At 60.0% G+C, this 17,008-nt stretch overlaps 1 protein-coding gene across 2 annotated transcripts; it reads right to left on the reverse strand.

The window, feature by feature from the left end:
• Positions 1-230: 230 nt before the first annotated feature.
• Positions 231-17,002, reverse strand: PLCB3 (phospholipase C beta 3). 2 transcript variants are annotated; one of them, XM_015588771.2, is made up of 32 exons: positions 16,884-17,002; positions 14,225-14,302; positions 13,902-13,970; positions 13,673-13,813; positions 13,350-13,429; positions 13,212-13,265; positions 13,061-13,136; positions 12,852-12,952; positions 12,177-12,343; positions 11,953-12,099; positions 10,787-11,027; positions 10,474-10,558; positions 10,210-10,396; positions 9,242-9,444; positions 8,295-8,391; positions 8,132-8,216; positions 7,717-7,841; positions 7,231-7,385; positions 6,989-7,150; positions 6,202-6,301; positions 6,009-6,113; positions 5,736-5,827; positions 4,402-4,555; positions 4,280-4,315; positions 3,950-4,142; positions 3,418-3,559; positions 3,250-3,326; positions 3,047-3,136; positions 2,897-2,954; positions 2,519-2,605; positions 2,216-2,435; positions 231-1,239 (listed from the first exon to the last, which is right to left on the reverse strand). In XM_015588771.2, exons 1-31 carry the CDS (start codon positions 16,980-16,982, stop codon positions 2,232-2,234), a joined length of 3,690 nt encoding a protein of 1,229 aa, XP_015444257.1. In that variant the 5' UTR covers positions 16,983-17,002; the 3' UTR covers positions 231-1,239; positions 2,216-2,231. The 2 variants fall into 2 exon arrangements, with proteins under 2 accessions (XP_015444257.1, XP_015444256.1); XM_015588770.1 differs by lacking the exon at positions 231-1,239 and having other exon boundaries at positions 1,832-2,435.
• Positions 17,003-17,008: the final 6 nt, after the last annotated feature.

Consider the following 17,008-nt stretch of genomic DNA (forward strand, 5'->3'; position numbering starts at 1 on the left):
ACTGCAGGCCGGCCGGCCGCCGGAATTCTGCGTTCTGCAAACCGTGCCGCCGTCCCCCAGGGAGGGTCATTTGTTCCTATTTGGGTCAGTCCTTTAGAGCAGCTACTGTGTGGCCGGCCTGGGGCCAGCGCTGTTCTGGGAACTGGCAGGGCGCGCAGGGCGGAGGCGGGGCGGCGGCAGGCTGGGCCAAGGGCTGTGAATAGAGTGATCACTAAAGGAACCAGAGAAGCTTCACCAGAACCTGGGAGCAGAGTTCCGAGCTCAATTCCAGGAAGATTTATTGGCGCCCTCTATTGACTAGCCAGTGATTTGTTCTGGGTGTACAGAGATGAATTAAGACACAGCTCTTGCGTACCGAAGCTTTCTGGCAAGGAGAGAATCAGCCTCTCAAAGTGAAATTACCACCAGCTATAACAGGAGCCAGAACTTGGGTGAGAGCGACTCCCTCCGGCAGGGGAAAGGCAGGGAGGAGGTGAGTCAGAACTGGAACTCGAAGGGAGAGATGGGGGAGGGGGCTGTCATTCTGGGCAGAGTAAAGAGTGAAACCGTGGAAAGCGTGGGGGAGCAGCAGAGGCCAGGCTTCTAAGGGACTTGAATGTCATACCCAGGGGTTTGCGGTTTAGCATGGTCTTTGGGGACTGGGGGACTGACGTGTAGTGTTTCCATATGTGGAGGTGAGCCACGAAGATAGGCGATGGCTGCTGAGGGGCCTGGACATAAATGCAGTGGGCAGATCTGGGGATAGGCCAAGGCCTGACCGCAGAAGCAGGGAAGGCCTGGGCCATAGTATTGACCCTGAAGGTGCGGGGCCTAGGGTAAAGGCCCCCTGCCCTAGGAGAGCCCCACTCTGGAAGTCCTGTTTCTCCGGCCTCCCCACCCCATCTGTTTGCCTGAGGCTGCAGCAAAAACAAAGAAAGAAAACACTCAATTGGCAGGAGATAAGCCCAGATAAGAGTCTGCCTTCCTCTGTACAAGGGAGGCAGTTGGCCTGGGAAGCTCTGCCAGGAAGCTGGGAGAGGCCTTGAAGGAGTGCCAGCCTGACCCTGCAGCAGAACCAGCCGCACCCTCGCGGCGGGGTCTCTGCCACTCCACGCTGTCCCGAGGCAGGAGGGGGAGCAGGTCCTCCAGGCTGGCTGCAGACTCTGCCATAGAGGGTCCAGGCCCACCCTGCCTCCAGGTTAAGACGTCTTGACTTGGCCTGGCACACATGACTTCTGCTCTGGGCCTCAGTTTCCTCATCTGTAAAAAAGGCATAACATCTCCCTCACAGGGATGAGAGGGTGCTGGGTCTCTCAGCCCCTGTCTGTGACTGTCACCTTCCCTTCGCCCAAGGGTCACTGCCAGGCCCACCCACTGCCCACCTACTGCTGAGAGCCCAGCTCCACCCCTAGTCCATCTCCCGATACAGTCAACTGCCTGTGGAGCCGAGAGCAGCCTCAGCGGAAGATGCTGGGCGCTCGGGTCATATCAGGCAACAGGAAGGGGGGGCAGGGAAGGCTTCCTGAAGCAGAGGCCTGAGCCTCTGTGAAAGGAGGACAAGAAGAGCCCAGGAGGGAGAAAAGTAAGGTCCAGGGGCAGAGGGCATAGAGGCAGGAAAGCCTGGGGCAGGCCGGAGGGCCTCTGATGTCACGTCATTGGGAAGAGCTACAGACCCCGGCGAGGAGGGCTCAAGGTTCAAACCCAGCAATTCTTCGCTGACCTCAAACCCACAGTGCCCAAAAGCCCATTTCATAGATGAGGAAACTGAGGCCCCAGGAGAAGTGGCCGAGCAGGCCTAGGGCCCTGGGTCCTCTCCAGCACTGTGCCACCCCAAACCACGCTGCACACAGGGTCCCTGAAATCCACTTTTATTCATGTAAAAAAATCCCCAGAGAAAAGAGAAAGAATGTGACCCCTACTTCCCAGAGCTTGCAGTCTCCACCCGGTGTTCCCTGGGGAAGCGAAGGAGACTGCTCCCACTCTGGGATGTGGGTGTCCTCCCACCCAGGCCTTTCTGGCCCACAATGCCCCAGCACCTTCCCTAGGACTAAGGACAGGAAGGAGGAGCTGGGGGCTAATAGGGGCCCAGGAGGGTGAAGGAAGGGAGTTAGTGTGGGGCGCTCACCTCAGTTTAAAAAAATAAAATTTCTAAAGATAAAAAGTTAAAAAAAAAAAAAAGAGCATTAGTGTCTTAGCCTCCGGCCCTCCTCCCAGCACCCCCTGGCCCTGTGGCCACCTCTTGCTCAGCCAGTTCAGAGCTTCGTATTCTCCTCTTGGGTCTCCGAGTCAGCGCCAGACAGGTGCCCGCTGCTCCCAGGTGCATGACCGTTGCTGGCACAAGCCACCAGATGCCCGTCCCCCAGCCCCTCTCGCGTCTCGCCCAGCAGGCTCCGGCGGATCTCCTGGGGCAGCCTCGCCCGCTGCTCCTGACACTCCTGGGTCAGCTGGGCCAGCATCTACGGGACAAGGAGGAGGATCACAGGACAGGCCAGCTGGCACTCTGCCTGCCACTGCCGGCCGACCTCATTCAGTGACTCACCTTGGGCTCCTCTTCTATGAGCTGCTGTAGGACCTGCTGCTGCCCCGCCATTAGGCGTTCATGCCGCTGCTTCTGGGCCTCCTCCAGCTGTTAGTGGGTGGAGATGAGGGCTCAGCAGAGGGTCTCTAAGGGAGAGACCCTTAGAGACCCGAGTTGACCCTTACAGCCAATGCTCCAGGCTGACTCCAAAGCCATGGGACACTACTGCAGACAGCTGGCTTTGGAGAAGATGTGGGCGAGAACGAGCTGCGGGGCCCAGAGGGAAAGGCTCTGGAAGCCCCACCAGGGCAATGTCGCACTAGGCCAGCGCGGAGGAGGTGGGTTTCTGACGACTGAAGGAAGCGGGGTGGGCTAGGGTAGCACTTGAGCTTCACTCACCCGACGGATGGAGTTGACTGACTCGGTGATGTGCCGACGGTTGATCTCTGTCAGTTCCCTGCACAGGAGCAAGGCAGGGTGGGCTCAGTGCCAGGCACCAACCCCTGCCTGCCCAGTGCCCCAAATGACTCCCAGCCCCGATGCCCTTACGCCTCCTTCTTATGTTTCTCCCTTGTCTTGGCCTCTGAGATGCTATTGTGACGTTTCCTGTCCAGGATCTTCTGCAGTTCCTTCTTCTCCCTGGAGGAGCCGGTGGGGGAAGAGAAAGGGTCAGTGGCAGGACTGGGGACTCTGCCCTGATCCTGGCACTAAGGAGTCCCCCGCCCCCCCCCCACAAGATCCTCTGCCTTTACCTGTCATTTGTCTCCTTCAGCCTCTTGAGCTGAGTTGTGTGAGCATCCAGGACAATCTCCCTGAGCCGCTGCTGAGCCTGTGGACACAGGCAGGCAATAGGTGAGACAGGCTGACGACAGGTCTGTCCAGGAGGCAGGCTCTCCCTCACCACTATACGCTCCCCTCACCTGTCTCAGGTGCTCCAGCTTCCGTTCTGTCTCTGTGTCAGCCTGTGCCTCCCTCAGCTCCAGCAGACTCTGTACCTGTCTCTTCTGGAACTCTTGAAACCGTTTCACCTCCTCCTCCTCCTCCTTCTCGTTCTCCCCCCCTCTGTAGGAAGAACCCCTCTGGGTGACTCATAGGTCATCACAAGGACTTGGGCTGGGAGGTAGAGGGGGGCAGGGCACGGGACAGTTTGTTATGCTAATTAGGAGGCCAGTTCACTCCACCAAAATGATGGGAGCCTGTCTGAGCAACAGTCTCTCAAAACATGCTCCTCATGGGGGTCTTCCACAGTCGCTCCTTGGCAGGAAGAAGGTGGGACCGAACGTGGAGAGCCGCCTCTCCCTTGCACCCAACCTTCCTCGCTGGGAGTCAAGGAGCAGCCCTTGGCCATCCTCTATGCCCACCTAGCCCAGACGCAGAAGCCCATGTGCACTACTCCCCATATTCATATCAACGCACACAGCACACTCGCACACATGTGGGCAGGGCACTCACAGGACACCTGGCCTGGGTCGGCACCTGCCCTCAGCCCGGGCCTGGGCCAGACTGTCCAGCAATCGGCGAGTGAGGGCAACCGCCTTCCGCTGATGCTTCTTGTGCAGCTCCCGCAGGTCTCGCTCTTGCCGGCTCTGGAGCTTCACCAGAGCCTTGTGGCCTCGGAGCTCTTCCAGCGGGGCTACAGCCACCTCTGTGAGCAGCAGGGCAAAGGCAGGCTGGGCCGGGGCAGGCCAAGCCCTCGGGAGCACCACACACCTCCGGGAGCCCCGCCCCACAGCAGGCTCCACCTCCTGGATAGCCCCGCTCCCACCGCGGCCCCACCCCTACCTGAGAGAATACTGGCAATGAGATCATCCCGCTGACCTGGAGAGCAGAGGCAGAGCTGTGGAAAGCTGGACAGGACTCCGGCTACTCCCCTCAGCCCGCCCCTGGCCCAGGCTGCCCCTTACCTGGGCTGCTCAGGGAGGGGCTGGTGGGGGAGGTGGTAGGGCCTGGGGGTCGGCGTGGGGAGGTGTCCAGTGGGCTGGGTGTGGGGTTTGGGGTCAGCTGGGACACCAGCTGCTGGGACTGGGTCTCCTGGCATGTCTCTGGGCCAGATTGAGCCTGTGGGGGAGAAAGCAGAAAGCTCTTTCCAGAAATGCTGTTCTTCTCTCCAGGCCCTTGTGTCCTTCCCAACCTCCAGGGGATACCCAGTGGCCCTGCTCTGCCTCCCTCCACCCGTGTGGCCCTGGACTCCTCATCTGTGACGCAGGGCTGTTAAGACAACTACATGAGAAATAAGAGGCATAGAACAAGCATGTCACACAGGTGTGGGGAAGATAATATGAGATGGTGTCTCTAGGATGCTGGGCCCCATTGCATGTGCTAAGGAACTTCCAGATTGTTCCGGAAAGCCCTGGCTTTCCAGGAGAGCCCTCCTCTCTCTGAGTCTCCCTCCACCCTTGCCCACAGCAGCTCATCTTCCCTGTTGCTTAGCTCCTGATTAAATCAGCAAAGGAAGTGACCACAGAGTGGGCACTGGCTTCTCTGCCTAACAGCTCCACACAGCCGTCTCTCCCCTGCCTGCTGTAGGGCCCCCGGGACTGGATCTAGATGTTTGGGCAAGCCTCTGCTCTTGAACCCTCCCGACAGAAGCCACTGCCATCTCACGGCTCCCAGGATCCATTTTAAGAGCTTCTGTGACTTCCAACCGCCCTGGCGAAGTGGCCGAACCCTGCACCCCAGCTCGGATCCTGCATGTAACTGGAGGGATTCTAGCCCAGGTCTGTCCCGAAGGCCTCTTATACAGAGAGTAACCCAAAGCCACTGAGCCTTCTGAATGAGAGAGGCGACAGGCCGGAAGGCTCACACCGTGCAGCATGGCAGCAAACTCAAGTGGTGGGAGGACCGTGTGAGCCGAGGCGGTGGAAAGAGCTCACACGTGGCCAGGCAGCGAGCTGGCGCCCCGCGTTCCCTTGGCTTATTTTCTGGGTTGGGTGAGAGAAGAATCCGGAAAGGGGAACAGCCCTCCAGGCAGAGGGAAGGGGCTGCATGATGCTGGCATTTGCCACAGGGCAGTGAGGAGCCCCGTGTGGGGAGAGGAGCCAGACCACTCGCTGGGGACAGGACAGGAGTGGGATGGGCTGGTGCAGGAGGATGAGCCAGGGAAGGCTGCAGGGTGCTTCTCTACCGGCCCAGGTCAGTCTCACCACCCTACCCGCCCCACCGCCATTGTTCCCCACGGTCCAAATGAACCTGAGCCCTGCTGCCTCCCACCCCCCTGCTCCCAGCCAGCCTGGCTCACCTCCCTCTCCCCAATGAGGGCAGCCAGCTGCTTGGCCCTCTGGTCCATCAGGCTGACGTGCTTGATGGGGTTGATCAGGGCTTCTGCATAATCTGGGTGGGCGCAGAGGGCAAGGGTCTTGGAGACAGAACTCCCAAGGCCACCACCTCCCCACCAGCTCTGGTTTCATAGAGGGACCACAGAACCCACCCTCGACCTGGGCAACCCAGCTCAGTCATCCCCCGGTCCTGGGGGCGCCCTTGCCCCCGCTGCCTGGCCTGCCTGGCAGCTCACCCTGGTGGTCGTCAGGGATGTAGTCAGAGGCCTCAGTGTAGATGAGCAGGGCTGGCAGGCACAGTGGCTGGTTGGCCTCGTTTCGCAGGCAGATGTAGTGGTACCCTGGGAGGGTGGGCAGGCAAAGTGGATGGGACCCGCTAGGTCCCCCTACACACTGCCCCTGCGCTGCCCAGAGCCCAGATGGCCTCACCTGAGCGGATGGCAGAGACGGGCAGGATCCGATGCCCCACAAACTTGCCGCCCTCCTCAAAAGCTGCAATCCTCAGCGAAGCCAGCGTAGGCAGCACCACCTGAGGACCCGGACTGGTGCTGAGCCACGGAGGTGACCCATGGCCAGTATGGCCACTGAGCCATAGCTGACCACTGTCGCCGAGAGGGGACCCTCAGACAAGCTGACCCAATGGCTGACCATTGGTCGCCATCGCCACAGAGCCAGTGGAGGACCCGCACTGCCATGGCATGACCAGGTGGATGGATATAGCAGCCGTCAGAGGCCTGAGCCGAGAACAGGCAGACCACAGCCCCCCAGGCACTGCTGTCGTGGGACAGGTCTGGTCATCACCAGCTTAGAAACTGTAGCGTGAGTCACGAGTTTGGGACTGAGGCCACACCCCCCCGCCAGCAGGGCACGGAGGTCCAGTCCATTTGGGAAGTGGGGAAGAGCCACTGTGAGCGTGTGGCTGCGATCTCAGGCAGATCCTTCCTGCCTAGAGGATGGGGAAGGCTGTGCCCACTCCTCGGGGGGGGGGCCACGGGACCTCCTGCTGTGCACCCCCCCATCTCTTCTCCCCCTGCAGAGAGCAGGGAGCCTGAGCCTGAGCCGGGGACATGGAAGACCTGGGATGGGGCCTGGAAGTGACAGGCCCAGCCTTGAGGTCCCTCGGCACCCCCACCTTCCAACCCTTGACTGCCACCAGTGTGCCTGGTTTCTCCCCAGCCAGGAGAGCCCCGCAGGTCTGGGCGGGAGCCACGCTTACCTTGGGGAAGTCGAAGGGCTCCTCCTCCCACACCGGGTTGAACGAGTTCCCCTGAGAGGTCCGCGTGCGGTACTTGCGCCGCGTGTCAACAGGGAGGCCGAACATGTCCACCTCTACATAGATGCCCACCTTCCTGTCGGACAGGAACTGCCCAGAGATCACCTGGAGAAGCCAGGAGGGTGAGGCGGCTGCTAAGCATCCCGCCCCCAGCACACCGTGGTCAGAGCCCTCCCTGGTCCCACCTTGACCCGCAAGGCATTGGCCACAATGCCGTCCACGATGACCTCGGTGAAGGGGTCAAAGGACTTGTCCGGCCGCCGCATGAACTCAGGCTTGAGCAGGTAGCCACTGCGCCCATTGTACTCGAACACACCTGCGTTGAGCTGCATTGCCACATCTGGGGGTGACATGGGGAGGGTGAGGGTCAGCAAGGTTTACTGAGGTCAGGTGTCAGGAAAGACAGACAGTACCGTGCAGAGGGGGGACCAGGGATCATTAGGATCAGATCAAGTGGCATCAGGGATCCAGACTCAGAAAAGATGGGACAGAGGGAAAGGTCTAGGGTACGCCAAGGTCAGAGGCTGGGGTTAGCCAAGGTCTCCATTCGGTTTGAGAATCTGGGATTAGCTAGAGTCAGAGATCTGTTCAGACAAGATGAGCAGGGTCATGGGGCAGAAGTCAGTGAGGTTGGGGGCCGGGGACCACAGGTGAGGTGGGGCAGTGCTCACCCAGGGTCTGGAAGTTGAGTGCCACGAGCTGGCAGCCCACGTTCCAGAAGAGCTGTGGCATGTAGTTGGACGAGTCCACACGGGTGCCCTTGGGGTAGATACGGCTGAGCTGCTGCTTGTTGTATCTGAGGTCAGCAGTCAGGGGCCACACCGTGCACTCGCCGGCCTCCTGCCTCAAGCCCAGCACTCCCGGCCTGGCCTCAGCTCCTGTGAACCCACCTCCCGGCCTGGGCTAGAGCTGCCCTCTCAGCCATCTGCTTCTTGGCCTAGCCCTTGCGCAGTCTCCTAGGCCTGCCCCAAACACAGACAGGGGTGTCGGAGGGCCAGCTGCTGTGCAGGCAGCAGAAGTGGGGTCTGAGCTGGCCTCGCAGTGCCCCCGCCCTGGCCTACTGGCCCCGGCGCTGCCAAAGGATACTCCACGAACTCCATGGGGCTCTTGGTCAGATGCTCCATAGCCTTGGTCTCCACGAAGGATGACATCTCAAAGCACTTGTTCCTCTCTGAGGGGTGAGTGGGAAGGGGTCAGGCCTGAAAGGGCCAAGGTGGCTCCCACTCCCACCATGTCCCACCCCACTCACTTCGAGCAGCCTCAAAGGATTTGAACTTGACAGGTTCGATGTAGTTGACGAGTGTTGACATTTCCTCAGTGGCATTGACCTCACTGCTGGCGGTGCCCTGTGGCCCCCAAACACAGGATCAACAGTGCCATTAGCTAGAAGTTACCTCGCTTGCCCCCACCATGAAGGAGGCATGGACCCTATTCCCACCTGGGCAATCACAACACCCGGTGGCCTTAGCAAGGGATGCAGGCCCTCCATGGCCTGTCAGCCCTGGGCCCGTCTGCCCCACAGCCTTCTCTCTGGGGCCCGGCCAACGTGCCACCCTCCTGGTTTGCCTCCTGCCTCCTTGATCCTGTCAGCTGAAACTCTTCTCTTGACCCCAGGGATTCAATTACCTACATGCAGATAGGCCCCCAACTTCCAACCACCACCTTGCCATCTCCTCTTGGGGGCCTTATAAGGCTCAAACTCAACCCGTGATGTTGAACTCAGCTGCCCCTGCCCGCAGCCTTCCCCCCTCTGGGCCCCTCCCAAATCCGACCTCATAGCTGACTTTTCTGTCATCTCTTCTCCTCAGAACTTCTCAACACTGTCTGGTGTATACAGCACCCCTTCTGCACGCTCCGGCCCTGCCACAGGTGTTCCCTCTCCCTCAGGTCTGCTCACCCACCCTCCCCGCCCAGGTCGGACTCCCCTTCCTCCCCCACTTCTGCTCCCTAACCCACCCCTCCCTGGCCCATGCCCTGAGCATAATTCACACTCACTTCCGTGCCTGCTTATCTAAGACCCCTCCTGCCTGCTCCACAGGACCCCTGACCCCACCCTGAACTCTAGGAGAGTAGGGAATGTCTGACGATGGCCAGAGCCAGCCCCCAGGGGTATGCCTGGCACACAGTACGTGCTTGGCAAAACACTTGGGAAATGAATACATGCTGCCTTTTTTCATTAAAAAAAATAGGCCTGACCTCATCTGTGGTTGGTTTTTTGGGGTCTGTCTGTTCCTCCTCTTCCTCATCCTCCTCCTCATCCTCACGATCGGCTGGACCAAGATCGGGGCCCCGCTGGGGTCCCTCCTCGCCCAGAGACTTCTGAGGCTCTAGGCTGGGCTTCTCAAGGCCTGCCTCCTCCCCATTGCTCAAGCCAGGGCAGCTGTCGGAGCTGGGGGACCCTGTAGAAGACGGAGCCACAGGGGGTCAGGGCTAAGGGCACATACACAGACACTCAGGAGTCAGGAGAGGTCGCGTCCAGTGTGTGTGGAAGTGACTTAGTGAAGTCTCAGGGCAGTGTGCCCGGGAAAGGGCAGGTCAGGAGTTGATGTAGTGGTAACGCAGAAGGGTTAAAGGTCAGGGCCCAGAGTTACATCCATCAGGGAGGGAGGGAGGGTGGCTCAGAAGGGTGAGAAGCCACGAACTGGGGTACGCCATCCTTGAAAGTGGGGATAAAGGATGACATGGTGGGATTCCATGTCGGGGGGCAGTCAGGGACACGCCTAATGAAGGGGCCTAGTGAGGGGAGCGGACACGGGGCAGATGTAAGGAATGCTTCAATAAAATGGGAAGTCGACGCTTAGCTGAAATTATACCCAGGTGGGCAGACTCTGTGGGGGTCAAAGGACAGGGGTCAGAGGTCTGAGTGTCACACCCCAAGCATGGAGATGTGGCTCACTGAGGTCAGAGGTCAGAATTCAGAGTCATAACCCGGTCGGGCTGAGGGCCGTGTGAGGTGGGAGGTTGAGGCTGAGGGGCCAGGAGCTGGATGCAGCCAAATCTGACCAGGGTGAGTCCCGTGAGGTGAGCCCCTGGGGTCGGAGGCCCCATGCTCAGCTAAGAGGTGGTGAGTGGCTTGGTGAAGAGGGAGGTCGTGTTGGGAGAAGGGAAGGTTGGTCTGAGGGAGGGGGTCAGGATCAGGGTCAAAGGTCAGGCCAGGGCCATACCGAGCTGGGGTGAGGAGGGCTCGGTGGCGGCAGAGCTCTCGCTCAAGGCCGAGTTGCTCTGCTCCAGCGGCCGCTTGCGCAAGGAGCTACCGGTGCCGCCCGTGCTGGGTCGGTGCCGCTTCTTGTTCTTCACCAGGATGCGGCCCATCAGGTCCTGGGGGCTGGGCAGCGGGGTGCCCGGGGCCAGCTGGTGGGCACAGACAGGTCAGGACCTGCTGGGGCGCCCTCACCCCCAAGCCCTGCCACGGCTCCGAGCCCCCATACCGGGTACTTGTCCAGTGGGTCGATGAGCAGCGCGTCCCCAAAGATGGAGCGGCAATACTCAGCCATCTTGGCCTGCTGCTTCGCCCTGTGGGGGCCAAGGTCAGAGGTCAGAGGTTCCTGGGATGAAGTTGAGGTCCCCAGGCTAGGTCAGAGATCCGCAAGGTCAGTGGAAGGTTCCGGGGTCGGAGGTCACAGGAGTGGCTCCACAGGCCACGGTAAGAGGCTGTCTTTGGGTTTATCAGGGGTCCCCAGGTCAGAGGCCTCCATATTAGAGACTGCTGAGACAGATGTCTTGGGTCAGGGGCCCACTCACGAGTCCACGTGGTTCTCGAAGGAGAGGATGACGGGGTAGGGTGAGGTCTTGAAGGCAGTCTCCGCAATGGCCTCGAGCACGTCCCGCAGCGGCACCTCCGTGGTCATGGTGAAGCCATGGGTGATGAAGGGCTCCTCCTCAGGCGGCCGCCCTTTCCACACGTCCAGCTCCACGCAGCGGCAGCCCCACAGCAGTGCCTGCCGGTACATCTCCACCGACGAGGTCCCAGCCAGCTGTCCCGCTAGAAGGAGGCTCTGTCACCAAAGCCGCCCGGCCAGCCTGGCTCCTCCCCCTCCTCCCCAGGCCTGCTCCGAACCAGGCCAGGCTGGGGACACACAGGTCCCCATGGTGGCCAGGCCCAGCCCTGGCACACTCTGTCTGGCCAGCCCTTGATCACTCCTTAATTCATTGTGGAACAAGCACCATCTCTCCAGGACGGGGTCCAGGTCCCGCCACCCAGCCCCTGGTGCCCACCCAAGCTGGGCAGAGTCTGTGTCCAGCAGTGCTGGCTGACAGGTTGGTCTTTCGCCAGCTCACTCTCTTTCACATAAACACTCGCCAGCCTGAACCGGGGAGTCGTGCCTAACACCCCCATGGTCCCTCACTTCCCTTTCCTCCCTCCACTGCAGCTGCCCTGGCACAGCCTCCATCACCTCCTGCCTGGGGACAGCAGGCCCCTCCCTACCTGCCATCCAATCTCGGCAGAGGACCTGGCGTCATCCTTCTAAAAACATCCCAGGTCACATCACCTACCCCTGCTTAATGCCCTCCAAAAAGCCTTTCCTGACCACTCAGGATACATCCAAATTCCTTCCCTGCTGGGTCCAGCTCTGCCTCCTTCTCCGGTCCCCTCTCTCCTCTGTCTGCGACAGCTCCTGCCCCGCCTGGCTTCCCGGCCTCCTTTCTGCTTCTTAAAAGCACCAAGCGGTCTCCTGTTACCGGCCTTTGCACAGCTGATGGAGGCTTAGCCCTTCCCCCAGGAAGCCTCTTGGACTACCCATGAGACAGACCCACGCAGAGAAGCCCCGCTCCCCGGGGACAGGCTGCTCCCTGCCTGCATCCCTAGCACTGGCCATCCCAAAAGGAGGGTGGCAGTGTAAAGGCCAGAGGGCAGAAGTCATGGATGCCATCCTTCCCTCCCCGCCAGCCGAGGGTGGCTCACTCACCCGTGAGATAGGTGTTATGTGAGGAGTTGATGAAATAGGCACTCAGTGGCTGGGTCATGTCTGCACTCAGATCCAGGGCCTCTAGGGGCAGGATGCCGTTCTCTTCACCTCCCAGGTAGCGGCTGAAGCCCTCCATGGACATCTGGTCTGGGGGCCAGGTGGAGTCAGCAGGGTCAGTTAGGTCCACCCCACCCCCCCAGCGCTCCCCCATCCCGCCAGCTCACCTCGCTCCAGGAACTGCTGGTTGGGCTCATACTTCTCGATTAGCTGCCGGGCCTGGGAAGGTCCCAGGGGTGGGTACAGCACTTCATTGAGTCTTGGGTCCCGTTGCTTTTGGTTGATGAAGTCCATGAGCTGCTCCAGGGTCAGGTATGGCTTGCCCTTGGCACCTCTGGAGGGGGCAGAAAGCTGAGTCAGGCTGAAGCTCCTGCTCCAAGCCCTCGCCCTGGCAGAGGGATCGGCACCCACGGACTGAGACCTGAAGCAAGTCGCTTCCCCTCTGAGCCTCGGTTTCCTTAACTGCTCTCCTGCCGACTCAGTGCTGACATTAGCATTAGCAAGGGCTGTGGAAGCCACCAAGGCCTGCTGCGCCATGCCTCTGGACCCTGGACCCAATCTCAGCTTCGGCTCTTACTCTCTGTGTGAGCTCAGGCAAGCCCCACAACAGTCTGAGCCACTGGGGTCTCATTCCCAGTGTGGACTGATGAAAGTAACCTGGGCAAAGAGTCAGCAGAGAGCTGTCCACAGCAGAGCTGCTGGCAAAGCGGCTCTGAGCTCAGCCATAGCCCTGTGCATTCGGATCCCTGACAACTCTACTTCCCCTCCTGGGCTGGAAGGAACCCCCAAGCAGAGGCCAGCACAGAGCATGGGGGCTGGTAGGCGGGCCCAGCCCTACTCACATCTCCAGGAGGATCTTGTCAATGTCTGGCCGCAGACACAGCTTATTCAGGAACCGCTCGAAGATTTCCAAGGAAAACTCATCAGGCCGGATGGACTCACTCTGGGGGCCGAGGAGCGTGGGTGAGAACCCTGGGGCAGCCAGACCCAAAAGAACAGGCGCCCACCATGACACCCACCTGGCCCTAGCCCCCGTCCCCAGCCCCCTCACCCGATTAAACTTGAGGCCACAAGACTCCAGCGCAGTCTCCACCCGCTTCTTGTCTGCTGAGAACATCTTTAGGATGCTGAACAGGTGGAAGGGGTCAAGGTCAGTGGGAGCAAAGGCCAAGGGGAAGGGGCCAAGGGGAAGGGTCACTCACTTCTTGACCGGGATCCGTCCATCCTGGTTCACCTGCAGCTTCAGCTTTGTGTATCTGAAGAGGGGACAGGCGGAAGGGTCATGCCCTAGGAATGACCACCAGCACCCCCAACGTCCCCCAGGCAAGCCCGGGGCTTACGCTTTGCGCAGGAAGGTGTTCCTGGAGGCATTCTGAGCCAGGATGTTCATAGCCAGTTTGAACAGCTCCTCGGCCCAGACCTGAGGGATCAGGATGCAGAGGGAGGGGGTGAGTGGGGGATGGAGGGGTTGACCCAACTACAGCCCACGCCCATGTCCAGAACTGGGTATGATACCCAATAAGAGCTTAAATACTGCTCTGTCAGAAGATGATTACAATTAGGAGTAGAGAACAGCCTACTACATAACAGGCTCTCACTAAGTGTGGCTGACTCAGCAAGTAAGGCAGTGGCTCCCCAAGATGAGCCCTTGGGCCCAGCCCACCTTGGCTGTGTCATCCTGCACGGCCATGAAGTTCAAAAACGATGTGGTCACTGGGTCTGGCCCAGCCACCACTGTCATCAGCTTCTCCTCCAGCCGGGCATCAGGGCCCCCAAAACCCAGCACTTCCCGTATCTTGGGGTCCTGAGTAGGCAAGAATCAAGGGTAAGGAGGGGTATCCCCATTCGTCACCGCCTTACTCCCACGCTTCGTCCTGGGCCCCATCACTCACCTTGGGCAGACGGGCATAACGGCCTGTTCGTGTGTCCCTGATGGAACTGATGTCCAGTGTGTCCACCTCCTGGGGAAAACAGATGCCAGGGTGAATCTGAGAAGCTACAGAGCAAGAGCCCCCAAGCTCCCTACCTGGGCCAAAGAGTGGACACCCCCTTCTGTCACCCTAGTCTCAGCCCCTGTCCTCAGCATTTCTTGTCCAGCAAGCCCTGGGAGAGGTCAGCCTGCAGCTGGGCCCCACCCCCATAGGTGGGAGATGGGTGCGGGGGCCTGGGGCAAGGGCCCTAGACTTGAGCGAGCTGCAGCAGCGCCCACCCTCACCATGTTGGGTCCTGTCCAGTACAGGAAGAAGCCATTGGAGTCCACACGCAGAGTCACCAAGTTCCGACTGGAGGCCTCCTGGGGAAGAGATGAGACAGTGGGGGTCAGAGGGTGAGGGCTGTGGCCCAAGCTTGATCCTTGAACCCCCTGGGGCCATCCAGCATCGTTTCTGACAGTGAGCAAAGACGAAGCTTCACCCAGCCCAAGGGTCCTTTGTGACTCCCTACAAGTCCTCAGGACAAAGCTGAGGTCCTGAGGTCCTAGCACCTCTCCCAGAGTCACCTCTCTCTTGCCCTAAGACTGTCACATGGACCACTAACTACCCTTTCCCCACGTCCAGCTTCTGCATCATTGTTCCTTTGCTAAGCTATTCTTTCCTTCCTTCTGTACTCATGAAATCTGACCCACCTCCCTGGGGAGCCCTCCTTGGACCCCAAACCCAGGCTCAGTTTCCCCAGGTCTGAGAGCTCCCCGCAGCTCCATTGGGAATATTTATGGGATGAAAGCAGGGGGTTTGTAGGTCTGACCCCCACAGCTCTTCTGTGGCCCTAGGGGTCCCATGATGACAGCCACCCCTTACATCTGCCACAAAGTCCATTAACCCCCACCCCGCTCAGCCCATCTTACAGAGAGAGTCTCTCCTGAAGGACACTCACCCTGCCCGCAGAATCAGAGCGAATTCTGTCCTCCCTCAAACAGCCTTGAGGAGGGCAGGGAAGGGTGTGCTGGCCCCATTGTGTGAGTAGGACCTGGTTCCTGGCAAACTCTCAGGGCCACCCCAGGCAACTCAGGACCAGCAGCCCGAGAGGGGCCACGAGGAGCTTAGACTTATCCAGGGCCAGAGTGGCCAAGTGGTCACAGCAAGAACTCTCCTGCCCCAGTAGAGGACCTCACCTCACCTTGGTGTCAACCCTCAAACTGCTGCTTGCCGTCTGGCAGACAATCTGGTCATCAATACAACAGCTCTCCTCACACCGCCCCTACTGTGTGCCGGGTCCAGTTCTAAGCACTTAACATCTAGGAGCTCATTGAGTCCTCTTTTAACAATCCAGTGTGGTATGTACTATTGTTCTTTCCATTTCACAAGTGAGCAGACTGAGGCACTGGGAAGCTATGCAGATTGTGTAAGGTCAAGGAGAGGAGTTCGGATTTGCATGCAGGCAGTATGGCTCCAGAGTCCAGTAGGAAGCAGGGAACAAGGACTCCTGCCAGGCTTCCAGCTCCTGGCCTCAGCCGAAAGCCCAATGTGAAACTGGAATTAGTCTCCACTCTTCAGACTCAGTTTCCTCTTCTGGAGGATGGGATTGCACCAGCCCCGCCCATCTCAGGCTTTGCTTACAAAGGACAGGAAGTTCTGGAGGCAGAGGGGACTGACCCTGGGACTTCAGTAGAAGCTTGAGTCTCTCCACCTCACTGTGCTTACAAACATCTTCATCCCCTCTCAATTCCCAATTCTGCCCTGGGGCTCAGGACCCCCCAATTGTGTGTGGAGGGAGTTCTGTACTAATGCCCCCAGGGGCTCCCCCTGCCCCTCCCCAAGGGTCTGGCTTTCAAAGGCAGGCCAGGCCCTCTGCTCTCCCGCCCCAAGTGCTTGTCAGCACCCCCCACCCCACCCCGCTAGGGCCCTCTCCCTGTTCCCACTTCCTTATTTGGGTTTATCACACTGGGAGGAAAAGGAGAAACTTTCCCTTCGGGCCGGTCTGGGGGAAAGGGTCTCCCCGGACTCCGGGGGGGGGGCAGTCACCCTCTAAGGCACACCTGCTGCCGCAGGCCACACCCCCAGCCCCTCCCCCCAGCTCCCACGCCTACCCGCCCCACCCAGCCGGAAAGGAGCCCAGAGACTTCCAGGCCTCTGGCCTGACTGGGAAGGAGCAGCGAGGAAGCTCCGGCGGCGGGGTGGGTGGAGGCTAGGGAAGGAGGAGCCCTGGGGGCAGAGGAGGGGGCAGAGTGAAGTGAGGGTGGGGCACAGTCGTGGGACCCGGAGCCGCAGGTGAGGACCAGGGCAAAGGCGGGTAGAAAGGGAGCCAGGATTTATTGGGGTTCAAAGTCCCATATTAGGGAGTGGAACCCAAAGTTCCCCAGGGATGTAGGAACTTGGGGAACCAAAGCCTCCACTAGGAGGTGACTTGGTGCTCCCACCTGAGCAGGGGGCTGGGCTGGGACCCAAAGTACGGCAAAGCGGTGCCAGTCAAAATAGGGTGAAAAAGTGATGAATGGAGAAGAATGTTCGGACTAGGGAACTGGGAAGAGTAGGGTCTCAGCGGCACCCACCCAAAATGGAGGTGCACTGGGCCAGATTGGGAGCCAGGGTCCTCAAGCCAAAGAGTCCAGTACCGGGCAAGGGTCTGGGGACTAGAACAGGATTGGAGGAACCGGAATTAGACCGGTAGGGAGGGGTGGGAAGGGCGAGTGAAAAGGGGGGCTGAGATTTATTGGGGTTCAAAGTTTCCGGGCCAAGGAGTAGAAAGCCAAATTTTCTGCAGCTGAGGGACTGGGGTGGGGAGTGGGGGGCAAAATCTTCATTACGGAGACGACTGGGGGCTCAAGTTTCCCCAGCGAAGCCAGGCTGGAATAGGGGTCCCCGGCGTCTGGCCGAGCTTGAGTGAGGGAGTCCCGGGATCTGGGCGGAGCAGGGCCCTCCCCTACCCCCTCCACTTACCTCGTCCCATTTGATGAACTTACTCCCGCGCCGCAGGATGTCCACCACGGTGGGCGGCTCCAACTGCAGCGCGTGGACGCCCGGCCTGGCGCCCGCCATGGCCGGGATGGGGGCGGGCAGGGGAC

The sequence above is a fragment of the Pteropus alecto genome, unplaced genomic scaffold (assembly GCF_000325575.1).
Source record: "Pteropus alecto unplaced genomic scaffold, ASM32557v1 scaffold43, whole genome shotgun sequence".
Taxonomy (NCBI): Eukaryota; Metazoa; Chordata; class Mammalia; order Chiroptera; family Pteropodidae; genus Pteropus; species Pteropus alecto.